Source organism: Stenella coeruleoalba (assembly GCF_951394435.1).
Source record: "Stenella coeruleoalba genome assembly, chromosome: 12".
Classification (NCBI taxonomy): Eukaryota; Metazoa; Chordata; class Mammalia; order Artiodactyla; family Delphinidae; genus Stenella; species Stenella coeruleoalba.
In genome coordinates this window covers 68,415,474-68,428,481 of record NC_137158.1, presented here as the reverse complement: position 1 = coordinate 68,428,481, position 13,008 = coordinate 68,415,474, and the positions used below count along the sequence as shown (strand labels likewise).

General features: G+C 35.3%; 1 protein-coding gene across 1 annotated transcript in view; it reads right to left on the bottom strand.

Moving 5' to 3' along the window:
- ADGRG6 (adhesion G protein-coupled receptor G6) overlaps positions 1–13,008 on the bottom strand; it is a 135,755-nt gene that overhangs the window by 53,692 nt on the left and 69,055 nt on the right. The window contains exons 5-6 of the mRNA XM_079939615.1: positions 5,940–6,008; positions 3,589–3,672 (exon numbers count right to left, since the gene is read on the bottom strand). Of these exons, the coding sequence (XP_079795741.1) occupies positions 3,589–3,672; positions 5,940–6,008 (153 nt within the window). The remainder of the gene's footprint in view (positions 1–3,588; positions 3,673–5,939; positions 6,009–13,008) is intronic.

Below are 13,008 nucleotides of genomic sequence, written 5' to 3'. Positions count from 1 at the left end.
TAGATAACTCGTCCAGCCTCACAAAACTTCAAAGTAGAAACCATTGCTTGCCATAACAGATGTGGTATCAAAACATGTTCCTGTCTGTAGATCTTTCTCCAATTATCTTTCCCCTTTTTTATCTTCTTAACACTCTCCTGAGAGTTTCTTAAAAGATATAGAAATGACAGACACTACTTCATTCTCCATTCAAGGGTATGAAATATAGGTTTGAAAAGGTAGGCTTTAAAATATACATTTGAAAAGATAAATGTTAAAGTATAAACCAAATGTTATTTTAGATTCAAGATTATTTCTTTGAACTGGTGATGTGGCAATTATAGTATGACAGTGGCATTTATAATATGACTGGAGTCCTGTTCATCCTACACACATGATTTCTTTAAGATCCTTGGCCTATAAAGCTAGATTGATTGTTGGGTGCACACAAATATCCTGAGAGTGAATTTTTTTGAGTAGTCAAACGTATGGGAGGAACTAGAAGCAATGATACAATTTGCACTTGTAAGTTAGGTTTTTAGAACAATAATAAGGACTAACAAAGTTAGTTCCTTACTTGGATGGCTTGTGCTAACCTCACAGAAGTCTAATATTCAGCAGCAGGACAGTGATGTTTCAAGCATAGAACATATGATTTGGAATGGAAACAATGATTAGTCCAAGAGCTTTTCTTGGGAATGTAATGCAGAAGGCACTAAGGTTATTTGTAGGAATACCTAGATTATCTCTCATATACTGAAATATGTGTTTATGAAAAGTAGCTTAGAAGATAAGATTTTCTTAGTATATAATCTGAAGTATCAGATAAAAATCCTATTGAAAAATAACAAAAAGAACTTTACACAGGGGGATAGGAACATTTTACAAAAGCCAGGAAGATAAATTTGATTGATATACTGAAAAAATATGTCTGATTGCCAAACAATCTCAATCCCTCTCCCTCTGACACCAGCATATCATGATTGACGAACTCAGTAAATCTCTTTAATAGTCCAGAGTTTAAAGGACTAGATAAGGTAGATAACAGATTTGATAGCTGTATATCTTTCTTACAGTGAACAAAACAGGGTTCCCTAATATATCAGATCGTAGGCCTGAGAATGTTTATTACATCAGTTTCCCAAGGAGTAAGAAAAATATATTTGAAACTGTTGACAGTATGTGAATAAGCTTAGGTAGTCTAGGACATGACACTAAATCCCATTTATTCACAAGGTAAACAAGTAATTCTCTTTTTAATTATTTCAAATTTGACTATACCAAAGAAAAAACATCTTAATTACAGTGTGTCTCTAACCCTTTGTTACCCTCTCTTTTTAAAAAGATAATGAAGGCTTTAGGTGCTGAGATGTGAGAAGGCAATAGGATATAGAGAGAATTCAACAGCATTGTTTTCATTACATTTATTTTCACTTTTCACTTCTATTTTAAAACAAGTAGTACTGGTTTCATTTTACAACAGTGATATTAATTTATTTATATGAATATAAATGTTTAAGTAAAAAAGTGAGTCAATTTAGGGGGAAAAACTATTAAATAAATAGTAGAGGTGGTTCAAGGATGTGGTAAAATTGTTCAGATGGTACATCAATTTGAGTACACCATTCTGAGACTTGCTACTACATGACTTTCAAATATTTTTAAATATTTTTAAGTGCTAGGATTACATTTTTATCAAGAATGATCTGAATTAGATTTTTTTTCTTTAAAGTGGCTAAGTCAAACCATTTTAACTGATTCTAACATTTGCTTGCTTTGTTGAAACTCCAGTGAAGGTTATGACGCAGAGAGAGATGGACTGAACAAGGCTCTCTTCAAGAATGTCAGAAATGACATGATTGAGTGAATACAGCTCCACTCCACCAAGTCAAGGACTCTGAAGCATCATGTAAACGTTCTTGGGCAGCAGAGGATGTGCCAGTCCTAGAGGGAGAATGCCACAGAGGCTCTTTGTATGTTCATACAAAGGGTGAAATACTTAGTCAGAATTATAATATTCCCATCTACTGGCTGGGGCCCATGTGAAATATGCACTGGAAATTTCAGCTGCTGTTGCTTTCTTGGGGATTGTTGGAATTTTTGCTCCATCATAAATCTCCTTGGTGTAACTACCAGAATAACCATGAACACTTCCCTGAATCGATGTCTTTATATCCCTAATGAAATTTATATCTACGTTTCATGTAAAATATTCCGTACTTCCAATTTAAATGTCCTTGAATGTACAGGAAGTTGATGTAACCCCCAAAGCCAAAAGAAAAAATGAACTATGTGGGTTTCTTTTCTCTGGGTTTTGGTCCCTGGTGATATATTACAGATGTCTTGGCCTTGCAAGTTAAATGATTGGGGTTGAGAAAATTCCTTTGTTTCTTTTTTTTAATTTATTTAATTTATTTATTTTTGGCTGCTTTGGGTCTTCATTGCTGCCTGTGGGCTTTCTCCAGTTGCAGCGAGCGGGGGTTACTCTTTGCTGTGGTGTGTGGGCTTCTCATTGTGGTGGCTTCTCTTGTTGTGGAGCACAGGCTCTAGGGACATGGGCTTTAGTAATTGTGGCACTCAGGCTCAGTAGTTGTGGCTCGCGGGCCCTAGAGTGCAGGTTCTGTAGCTGTGGCACACAGGCTTAGTTGCTCCGCGACTTGTGGGATCTTTCCGGACCCGGGCTCGAACCCGTGTCCCCTGCATTGGCAGGTGGATTCTTAACCACTGCACCACCAGGGAAGCCCCCTCCTTTGTTTCTAATACCTCATATTTGAGAATACTACTGTGTTTGAAGCAATGGTGTGGTCACCTGATTGGAATTTCTCTTTTTTAGAAGAAACTGAAATCACTTACACTGAATTACCAGAAGGCTATGCGTTGTAGTTAATATAGGTAGCAGATTAAATAATAACTCAATTCACCTGGCATTTCTCCAGTTCATTCCTTATCTTATGTGACTGCTATATTTGCAAGTTACAAATAATATAAACAAAAACATGTATATAGAGAGGGAAAAAACAGAAGGTATTGGCAGTTACTTGAAGTTTTGTCAGTCGAAAATTGATTTATGATTTAATTGATATACAATCACATTCTAACCATTATTCTTCAACAAATAAAAACAGAGAGCAAAGTATTACCATATAAAAATAATTTAACTGTCACAAATGTTTGAACATAAAGTTGGCCTTAGTGAGAAATTAAATTACTAAAATTATTTAGCTTTTTGAGATTATAAAATGCTTTAAAAACTAGTTTCCTTAGAGAATAATCTGACAGAATGTGATGAATATTTTTCTTCTCAGATCTCTAGTATAATGCAAATTAATTCCTTTAATTTAATGCCTTTCTCTTAAAGCTTCCTTTGAAAGAAATTTTAGCTAAAAGTGCAGAAGCGTGGCACTAGAAATGTACTCATTCCATTGGTCATTAGAATGGGGAACTCAAAGGAGTCAAGTGATATTTATTTTACTAGTCTTACAAATGTACAAATGTACCAATTGATTCTAACAATAGAAACTTTGTTGGAACATTAGATATTTCCACCCTTAAATACAATTTTTCATCAAGTCAGACATACTACAAGTATAAAAGATAATGATTTCTTACCATTCCTTTGTTTATCGGTTTTATTAGTAACAGGCATGTTAGTGGTGACAGTGGGTGGTGTAGTACTAGGAGAGTTTACAGTAGCTGGTAAGAAAGATGAGAGAGATGTAATTTTGCAAGGAGCACATGAAAGTTAATATGGATGAGCAATCTATGGTTAACGCATGAAAATATATAAAGGAGGAATGGAAACCATTTCTTGCCACTAAACACAAGTCCCAAGGTTATAATGCATAAAATGAAGCAACGCTTTCTATGGCACATTAAGAATCTGTTCCCATGGCCTTTCATGCCATATTGTATGAGAGTCTGGAACCGGCACAAAGGGAGTGGAGAAAGAACATTTAGATTCTAGATCTAGGTTTGCCATCAAGAGGCTGATGACCACACAGTAAATGACTAAACCTTATCCAGAACTCAGTCTGCTAAGTTTGTAAAAAGAAAGGTTAGAGAAGGAAGTCTGTACAGCACCTGTCAGCTTGAAAATTATCTAAAGTCAGTCTTTCTGATATACTGAGACTAGCAAAATAAAATCTCAGGGGAAAATGCACTTCTCCTAGAGAAGGTAAATGTAAAGGGAAACAAAAGAGAATGAAATGTATAGATGAAATCAATCATCTAAAGATCCCAAAATCTTTACTACACACTGATGGATGAAATGGATTTCATAAGGGCAAGTCATACAGGAGAGACTTTTCAAAACAGTATGTCAAGGCTATGCTTCTGATATTACTAAAACTCTCAAAGATTAAGCCCTTATGTAATGCTTTAATACCTTTCCAAGAAATTCTGGAGGAACAATGTAAGTAGTAAAATAGCTATACACATTATTTTCCTTTAGTTTATCTTTGGAGTATATTTGTATAAGATGTACCTTTCTATGTACAATAACCATTTGTTACGTATTTCTCTTAATTAGAAAAAAGTTACCTAAATTTAAAACATTTCAGTGATTATAAAAAGAATTACCTTCCAAAGCCTCTTTAGAAAATATTGAATTCCTTATTCAAAATGTGTATTCTTAACTAAAATAATTTTCCATTCCAAAGTAATATATAACACCTAAGAATGGGGATTCTTTTTGAAAGTCCTTTATATTTTTAAATTATGAACAATCAGTTCTATTTATTTAATGTAAAATACATCAATGAATATGAAAATGCTTTTTGGTCATTTAGGACATAGGGGGAAAAAAAGCTGGGCATCTAGTCCTTTGACCCAAGGAATCATTCCTACCTCAGATTAAAAGAAAAAAACAAAATTAAAATTAAAAAAAAACTTCACACCTTGAATTAAGCAAAACCAAGGCTTTTTTCTATTTCATATAACTATTTTAAAACTACACTGAGTTCATGGAAAGAAGCTACTTAATGACTTTATTTTCTTAGGGTATTCATCAATAATAATATCAAGAAATAATGTCTCAGAAAGGAAACAAAGATAATAATGAATTACACCCCTTCTCCCTGCCTACTCTACTCCCACACTGGAGCTACAGAAGAGAGCTTAGGTTTCTATTCCTTCCATCTCACTTCTAACCCCCATCACTTTCATGTTATGATCCTCTTAATAAAAGATCCTGCTTCACAAAAGGCATGGTCATGATTCTTAATGTGGCACATGGAAATGCTACTTCAAAAAGAAGTATATAATAGAATAAATGGATGAAAATGGGTCATGGGTAATTAGAAGAAGCATGATAAAATTAAAGTAAAATATATTATGTTAAAATCTATGCAACCATGTATTATTTAGCATGCAACCATTCAGTACGTAATATATATACTGACCACAGTATAGTCATTATGCATTATAATAATTAATAAAAGAACATCCATATTAGTTCAAACTATTTTTATCTTACATACATTCAAACTATTCATACATTCAAACTTATCATACATTCAAACTATTTTCATGTTAATATTGAAGTTACATTGCACATCATAAATTGCCTCATGGCCTTGTCTTAACTAACTATTCAACTTAATTTTTCCCCTTGTTTTTTAAACATGAATACTTTTTCAAAATATTGTATGGCTATATTATACTGGACAATATTCTTGAGACCAAATTGAGGGAAAAAATGAAGTCAACCTTTCCTAATAGCGTATAATCATTCACATTTAAAAAACTCAGTGCTTTATGGAAATGTGGTCATACAGTGTGTGAATGCATTCCTTCTCTACACTGCACACCCACACAACTAAAACACATCCAGAAATTCTTCTGGTTTTCTGGTTTCTGGCTTCTCAAGTGAAAAGATAAAATTCAAAACAATGACAACTACATTTTCCAAAATAGCAAGTAGGAAACAGAGACTCGAGAGGAGGACGATGTTGACTCCCTACCTTGGCAAAGGGTCCCCAAATCTGCACAGTTGGCTAGTTCTGCGGCCGGGAGCGGGATCAGGTAGGAACCTCGATCAACACAGAAAGATTGTACAAATTTGACTTATGATTTAATTATAGTTTTTCTCCCCAAAAATCATGAATCATCTGGTTGGTGTAATAGGAGCAACCCTGGAAGAGTCCACCAGTAATATTCCAACATCAAGAAAGTCTCTAACGATCTTTATGTATCAATGTCAAGCTATTGAAATGTAAAATCAAGCTCCTGAAATCTCCCTCAAAATCTTTAACTCAATCTACTGGCCCCATGCACACATGAAAGGAAAATAAGTGCTACTGCCCCTTAAAGTGTGAATAAAAAGTTCAGGCCCTTTTTGCATAATAAATTATAAGGCTTTGGTGGAAATTCATACAAATGAAATAATAAGAACATCAAAGATAAGTTTCAAAAGTGAACTTGGATATTACTAACGCTCATAAAATGCAAGTTTTTGGTTCATAGGCACTAGCACATGCTAGCTGCAATTCCAGAAATAAGTTTCCGTGACTGGAAACTTATTGGTCTCTGTGTCTTTTTATTTCAAGCTTTGCCTGACTCATCCTCAGCAGGAAACAAATTTTGAGCTGATTTTCTAGTAGGAGTAGTGGATTTTTCTCTGTTGCACTAAATCTCCCTTTGGCTGTTAACAGACTTTTACCAACAGGTTGAGGCTGAGGAAGATAGGCTAAACTTATCGCAAGGCATATTGTACTATGAATAAAGACAGAAGAATAAATACAAATATATATACATACATACACACATATATTTAATTTTTAAAGAACATTTCTATAATAGTGACTACATTCTAATGTTTAAACATTTTCCAAACTTTCCTGTGGGAATGGTACATAAAGGCAGAGCAGGTACATGAGCCAACAAAAGATGTCTAATTAGGTTAATTGTGTGCATAGTTAGAAAGCATCCCAGCAATTTAGCAGCATCTCGGGAGTCGTGGTTTCTTCATTCTTGATTGCCTCAGGCAGCTGGTCCAAGGAAGGAATCATGTTATCTCAGAAAGACTCAACCCTGTGGCCTCCAGCAGGTCTGCCATGTTAACTGGCAAGAAGATCTCATCACAGACCTTTACATGTTCATCCAATAAACATTCACTCACTGTTTAAAGTGTGTGAGACATGGAGGCTAGAAGAATGCTTTAAAACAATGCCTCTGCTCTCAGAGAGGCATGAATGGGAGATGGCTTCACAGTTCTCTGCATGATATAGATGCATAGTGGCCAAAAGGAAGATGTGACCAGCAGTTTGGTGAGAAGGGTGAATAGGAAATCCACTACAAAGATTAACCGGAAATATGAGGGGTCACTATACTGATCAGGGGAGAAGAGACTAGAGATGGTTATTACTAGCAGACAGAATTACTGAAACATATACCAAGAAGGCAGTGAAATGGTCTGGGAACCCAGGTGGCATGGCATTACTGGAATAGGACATTTGTAGCAAATTGGTAGGAATGATCAGATATATAGGTAATGGACAGCTTGTGGAGGGCTTTGTAGAATGCAGGCACTGTGAGTCTCCAGACTTTTTGTCTTTCTTCCAATGGCACATCCCACACACATAGTCGGTGGGTCCTCTGAATAAATTATTGAATGCGATACGAACGACTGAACATTTTGAACTCTTTCTTGAAGTAAATGGGAAAACAATGAAAGGGAGTTTGGTGAGAAAATTGACTTAAATTTAAAAACAGTCACATTTGAGGCTCTATAACTAAAAGACAGGCAATACAAGAAGCATGAATAATACCAATAATTCAGGCTTGATATCATAAGTACAGTGAGGATAGACAGAAAGATATGGATACAAGACATTTGAAGATGGAATATATAGGATTTATTTAGTGACTAACTGGAGAACAGAGAAAGAAAGGGAAGAATAGAAGAATTTTTCTGGTTTCCAACTTGAGAAATTGGTGCACAATGATCTCATAAAAGGACATAGTAAATACTGGAAGAAAAGCAAACTTAGGTGGGGTAGGCTAAACAGTACATCCAGGAATAGGAACTGAGGTACCTGTGTGACATCTGGTACAAGGTGTACATGTTTTTGTAAGAGGCCTAGCCAGGAAGTACTCCACAGAAGCTATAGATGTGTCTGGGATCACCTGAGCTAGAAGATTTGATGGAACCATAGATATTCTTATATTTAAGTTTCAGATTAAAAGAAAAAAAAAGAGCTATAGATTTGAGAAGACAAAAATAGCTCTTGTAGAAGGTGATTTTACAGAATTCAAGTGAACAAAGTTTCATGGAGGGTGTGGCCACCATCAAGTATACAGAAAGTTCCAGAATGATAAAGACTGAGAAGACCCTTCACTTTGCACTGGAATTTCGGCAACAGCTCTTCAGTAGAAGAAATTCTCTTCAGTAGCGTGGGAATGATGCACTCTAGATTTCCAATGTTTGAGAAGTGAATGCAAACAGAGGAAGCTTGGCTATGAAAGGAAGCAGAGATGGGCGGGCGGGGCGGTGGGGGGAGGTGGTGTGTGTTTCCGATTAAAAACTTAATCTGTGTACTATGGAGAAAGAGCACGTGAGGAGGTAGAAGTTGAAGCCAGCCTAGAATTCGATCTTGAATGTTTTCTGCCCATTATTCCTTCCCATCATGCCCCCTTCTTGCATGACCTTACTTCCCCTTTAGGTATTTATATTTTAGTAAGGAACTTCTGAAAACTAAAAAGCTTTTAAAACTCAGAATGACTGAGGAAATCTCAGCCACTATAACATGCAAGAGAGGAGACCCATGGACTGAGTGTTTGTGCTTCTCAAATTTCACACAATGTTGGCAGACAAAGGCTCCTAAGGCCACTTCCGGTGCTGATACAATATCTCTGGAAGACAAAGGGAGATAAGGGGACAGCATTGTGGGAAAGCAAGTTTTCAGGCTAACTACATTTCCACTGCAGATATCAAAGAGCTGAGAGGTGGAAATAAGGAGAGAAAATCAGGAGAGTTAGGATTTAGAGTAAGATGTTTAACAATTTTCTTTAACATTTCATCAGTTTCGTTGTATGGTAGCAAGTCTAAATTTCATCATGTGATATGCTTGTTATGGAAAATTGTAACATTTACTTCTCAGTATTAAACTATCAGTTGTTCCTTCTTGGGTACTTTTAGTTTAGCAAATTGACATTGCTTTATAAATACTTTATGAACACTATTTTATGATGATTCAGTATAGCAACAGAAATTAAATTTGAAGCATGTTTCAGTGAAAATGGTTTGAATACAAGGGACAAATTTAATTAGAAAGGTCCAGAATATTGATAAATGAAATCTTACATTACAAATATACCAAATTACATATACATAAAATATTAAAAATGTGCACAAACTTTTTATTTGTACCCAGTTCCATTTTCAGCATATCTACATAGAAAAGTCATTCTCCCAATCAATTTTTCTAGGTGGACAGATTTACAAACCAGAAGATTGTTAAGGAAAAAGAGACAATTCTTTGTCTTGGCTATTAATATATTTATCATTAAGGAACTTTTTTCAGAATGTGACCTATGTATATTCACTGATATTTGTGGATACCAAATATTTAAAGGTATTTACGGTTTAAAGGTATTCACTTAATATTATCTGCAAAATTTAAGGTTTAAAGGTATTCAGTTAATGTTAACTGCAAAATTTAAAGTCAAATTTCCTTAAAAAAAAAAGTAATCTCTAAGAAAGGGCAGTAGACGAAAAGCTGTAAAGCTGTTAATCTTTCTTCTCTATTTTTGTTCTTCCAAAATTTTGCTACTGAAAGGAGTCAATATTTACACAAGTTGTAGTGAAAAAAGACTGAGTAGCCAATAACCCATCTCACACCCAACTTAATGACAATCCAAATAACAGCTGACAGAGCTAAACTCTCATGTGAGTTGCACTAATAAGACAAATAATAATCCCTTTCAACTCCTTCTTTGCAGCTGTTACTAAATTGAATTTGGTTTTTTTCATAAATATATTTAAAATAAAATTATTTTTGGATGCCATTTATGCTCATAAAGAGTTTGGGCATCTTCAAAGAATAACATCCTTTGTAAAGATGAGTGATTTCATCTTTATTATTTAAAAAAAATTCAGTCATCTAAAAATGCTACACTCAGTAATTTGTTAGGAATGAAAGGAAGGAGCCAATAGTGAATCAGAGTTTTATGGCTGTGAGGGACAAAACTGCAATAATTGAAAATGAAAGGGTAGGAATCCAGGAGTTGATGAAGCCTTGGTAATTAAGTATAAAATTTCAGAGAGGAAAACAACAGTCGGTCCAAATCCAAAAACTTCTAGAAAAGGATTAACATCAAATTTGGGTACTTGTGAGCTGTGTCTTATCTCTACATCCACAGTGGTTAATAAATGGAAGTGATTAATAAATGCTTCTTAAATAAATGTAATTTGTTTGAACTTAGACTCTTCATTGAGTTACACAGTAGCACTCAGGAAAGAGCAGTCATGAGTAAAATAAATATAACTGGTATAGAAGGCACTATCTGTACTTTGTGAAAATTGATGGACATTAGTCAGTATCTAAACTCGAATCATAACTCAGGCAAATACTTGCACTTATGATTAAAGAGTCCGTTAGGGAAACTGTCTATCCACGGAGGTTATAAAACTCATTATTGTTTAATAACATTGTCCTAAGAAAAAGAATGATGATATAAAATGAAAAGGAATTGCTGCTAAATAAAGCATTTCTTTCTGAAAAGGACTGACAAGATTAACCATGATTAAAAAAAAAAAGTGCTGGAAATTTCCTAATTACGTATATTCCCTAACTATACTTAGAACAGCATAGAAAAACAAAAGTCCAGTTATGAAATTACTAAAACGTTTATTAATAAAATATTGATTTTATTAAGGTTAGGATATTTAATATTTGAAACAAACGACAGGATGCTTTAATGTTGAATGCAGTCAGTTCTGTTCTACCATCCTATTTTCATATTAAAATTTACTTAGCAATAGACCTTTGGAAAATCTATTCATTTTCTATCACAAGTTGACTCTGGAATGAAAGCTCATATTTAACAGACATTGTCAAGCCAATGGAATGTTAGGCATGAAATTCTGTTTTCCCATTGGCTACTGTACTGATCATTAGTTTTGGGAAATTACCATTACCAAAAACAGCAAGCCACAGAGTTCTGGAAAAAAGGAAAGGTTAAAATGTTAATAGAGCATACTTTTTTTCACTTATTCAAGTTTTGCTTAGCTAACAAGCTTAGATATAATCTCTGATACAGGTATTTCCTGTCAGTTAATAAGTGACTTGGGTTCTTCAACTCCCAAAGCTTATGATTAAGCAGCAGGAAACTCCCTCTCCTGTTATTAGTCCTGATATACAGTCCAGGATATCTGACTGTACGGAACGGGGGTGTTTAGCGTCATTGTGGAATGTCAAGAAGATGACTGTAAAAGTTAAAGGAACTCAGACACTGACTCTGTAAACTTGTGCTACTCCTTTGATTGAAGTCATTTTGAAAACTTACCAATGGCTGAGCTCCACGAGCACATATCTGATGCTTTCCAGTAATCGTAAGGCTTGGAAAGGAGCTTTAAAAACCGTGTTAAAGAAAATATGAGGACTCCCAAGTATAACCCCTGGGCACGGGGACAGGAGACGAGAATTTTAGCCCACCAACTGCCTCGGCCACTTGTGTTTTCTAAGCTTCAGTTTCCTGCCCTTTATAAAGTGAAGGGCGTGGCCTAAATTGGGGTTCTCAAACATGAGTGCCTACCCCGGCCAAAGTCAATCTACCGGGGGCTGGCGTGGGGAGAGTATGGAGGGTGCTAAGGGCCGAGGGCACCTGGAAAGCCCCTTCAAAGGGGGTGGTCACCACTTAGCTTAAGCTGCGTTGCTCAGGCAGAAACACTAGACTAGTGTTCATTTTTTCTTTATCAGAGAATCCAAACATTCATTTTTATGTGAAATCAAATTTTTTAATGTTGGAAATAAATCATTATTTAAAAGCATTGCGTGGAACAAATGTAAATAAATGAAAACAAAGCAGTGCTGCCACCACCACCTATGTCTAAGGGCTAAATTAGCCCCTGAGGGACTGGTCTATTATCTCTGGCCCAGAAGATCTAGCAGGTCTTTTCCAGTATTGTCCAAAGTGTGTGCTTCAGAAAACTAGACCCTTTGATTTTATTGGTCTAGTTTCAGGGGTTGGCAGATTTTCTCTTAAAGGGCCAGACAGTAAATGTTTTAGGATGGTGGGCCATGTCATCGCTCACAGTCAGCTCTGCAGTTGTTAACACAGAGGCAGCCACAGGCAATATAAAACCTCATGCGCATGCCTGGGTCCAATAAAACTTTATTTACAAAAACATCCTAGTTTGCCAACCCCGGGTCTAGAGGATTTCTTAAAATAAGTTTAGCAATTCTTGTATACTACAGTCATTTTATTATATTAAGGTATCAAAGAAGCACTGCAGGAAAGAAACCTTATTTTGTTTAATACAAATACCATGCTAATACCTGGGAAAGCTAGTGTTTTGGCCAGCAGTGCTTTCTGGCCCGAAGAGACAGCTCTTGGACCTTTGTATTCCTCATCTTGGCAAGAAATGACTCGCCTACTCTAGCACTACATCTCATCTTCTAGTCCTGCCTATTCTGAAAGACAGTCTAAGAGAACACAGTTCTAAAACTGAACTTTGTGACTTCAATTCCTGGCTTGGCCACTTATTAATTAAATGACCTTGGATAAGTTATTTAATCTCTTTGTGCCTCAATTACTCATCTGCAAAATGGGATTAATAATAAAACTCACATCATGCAAAATGGGGTTAATAACAAAACTTACATCATGGGATCTATGTTGTAGGAAATAAGTTACCATGCATAAAGCACTTAAAACAGTACCTAGTACATAATATACATTCAATTTAAGTATAATTTAAGTATTTTGCAACTATTAATATGACTAGCCAAATCCTTTTTTCTTTTTTTTCTTTTGGCTGTCATAGTCCTCAAATACTGACCCACAGGAAGGCAAATATTAAATAGTCTA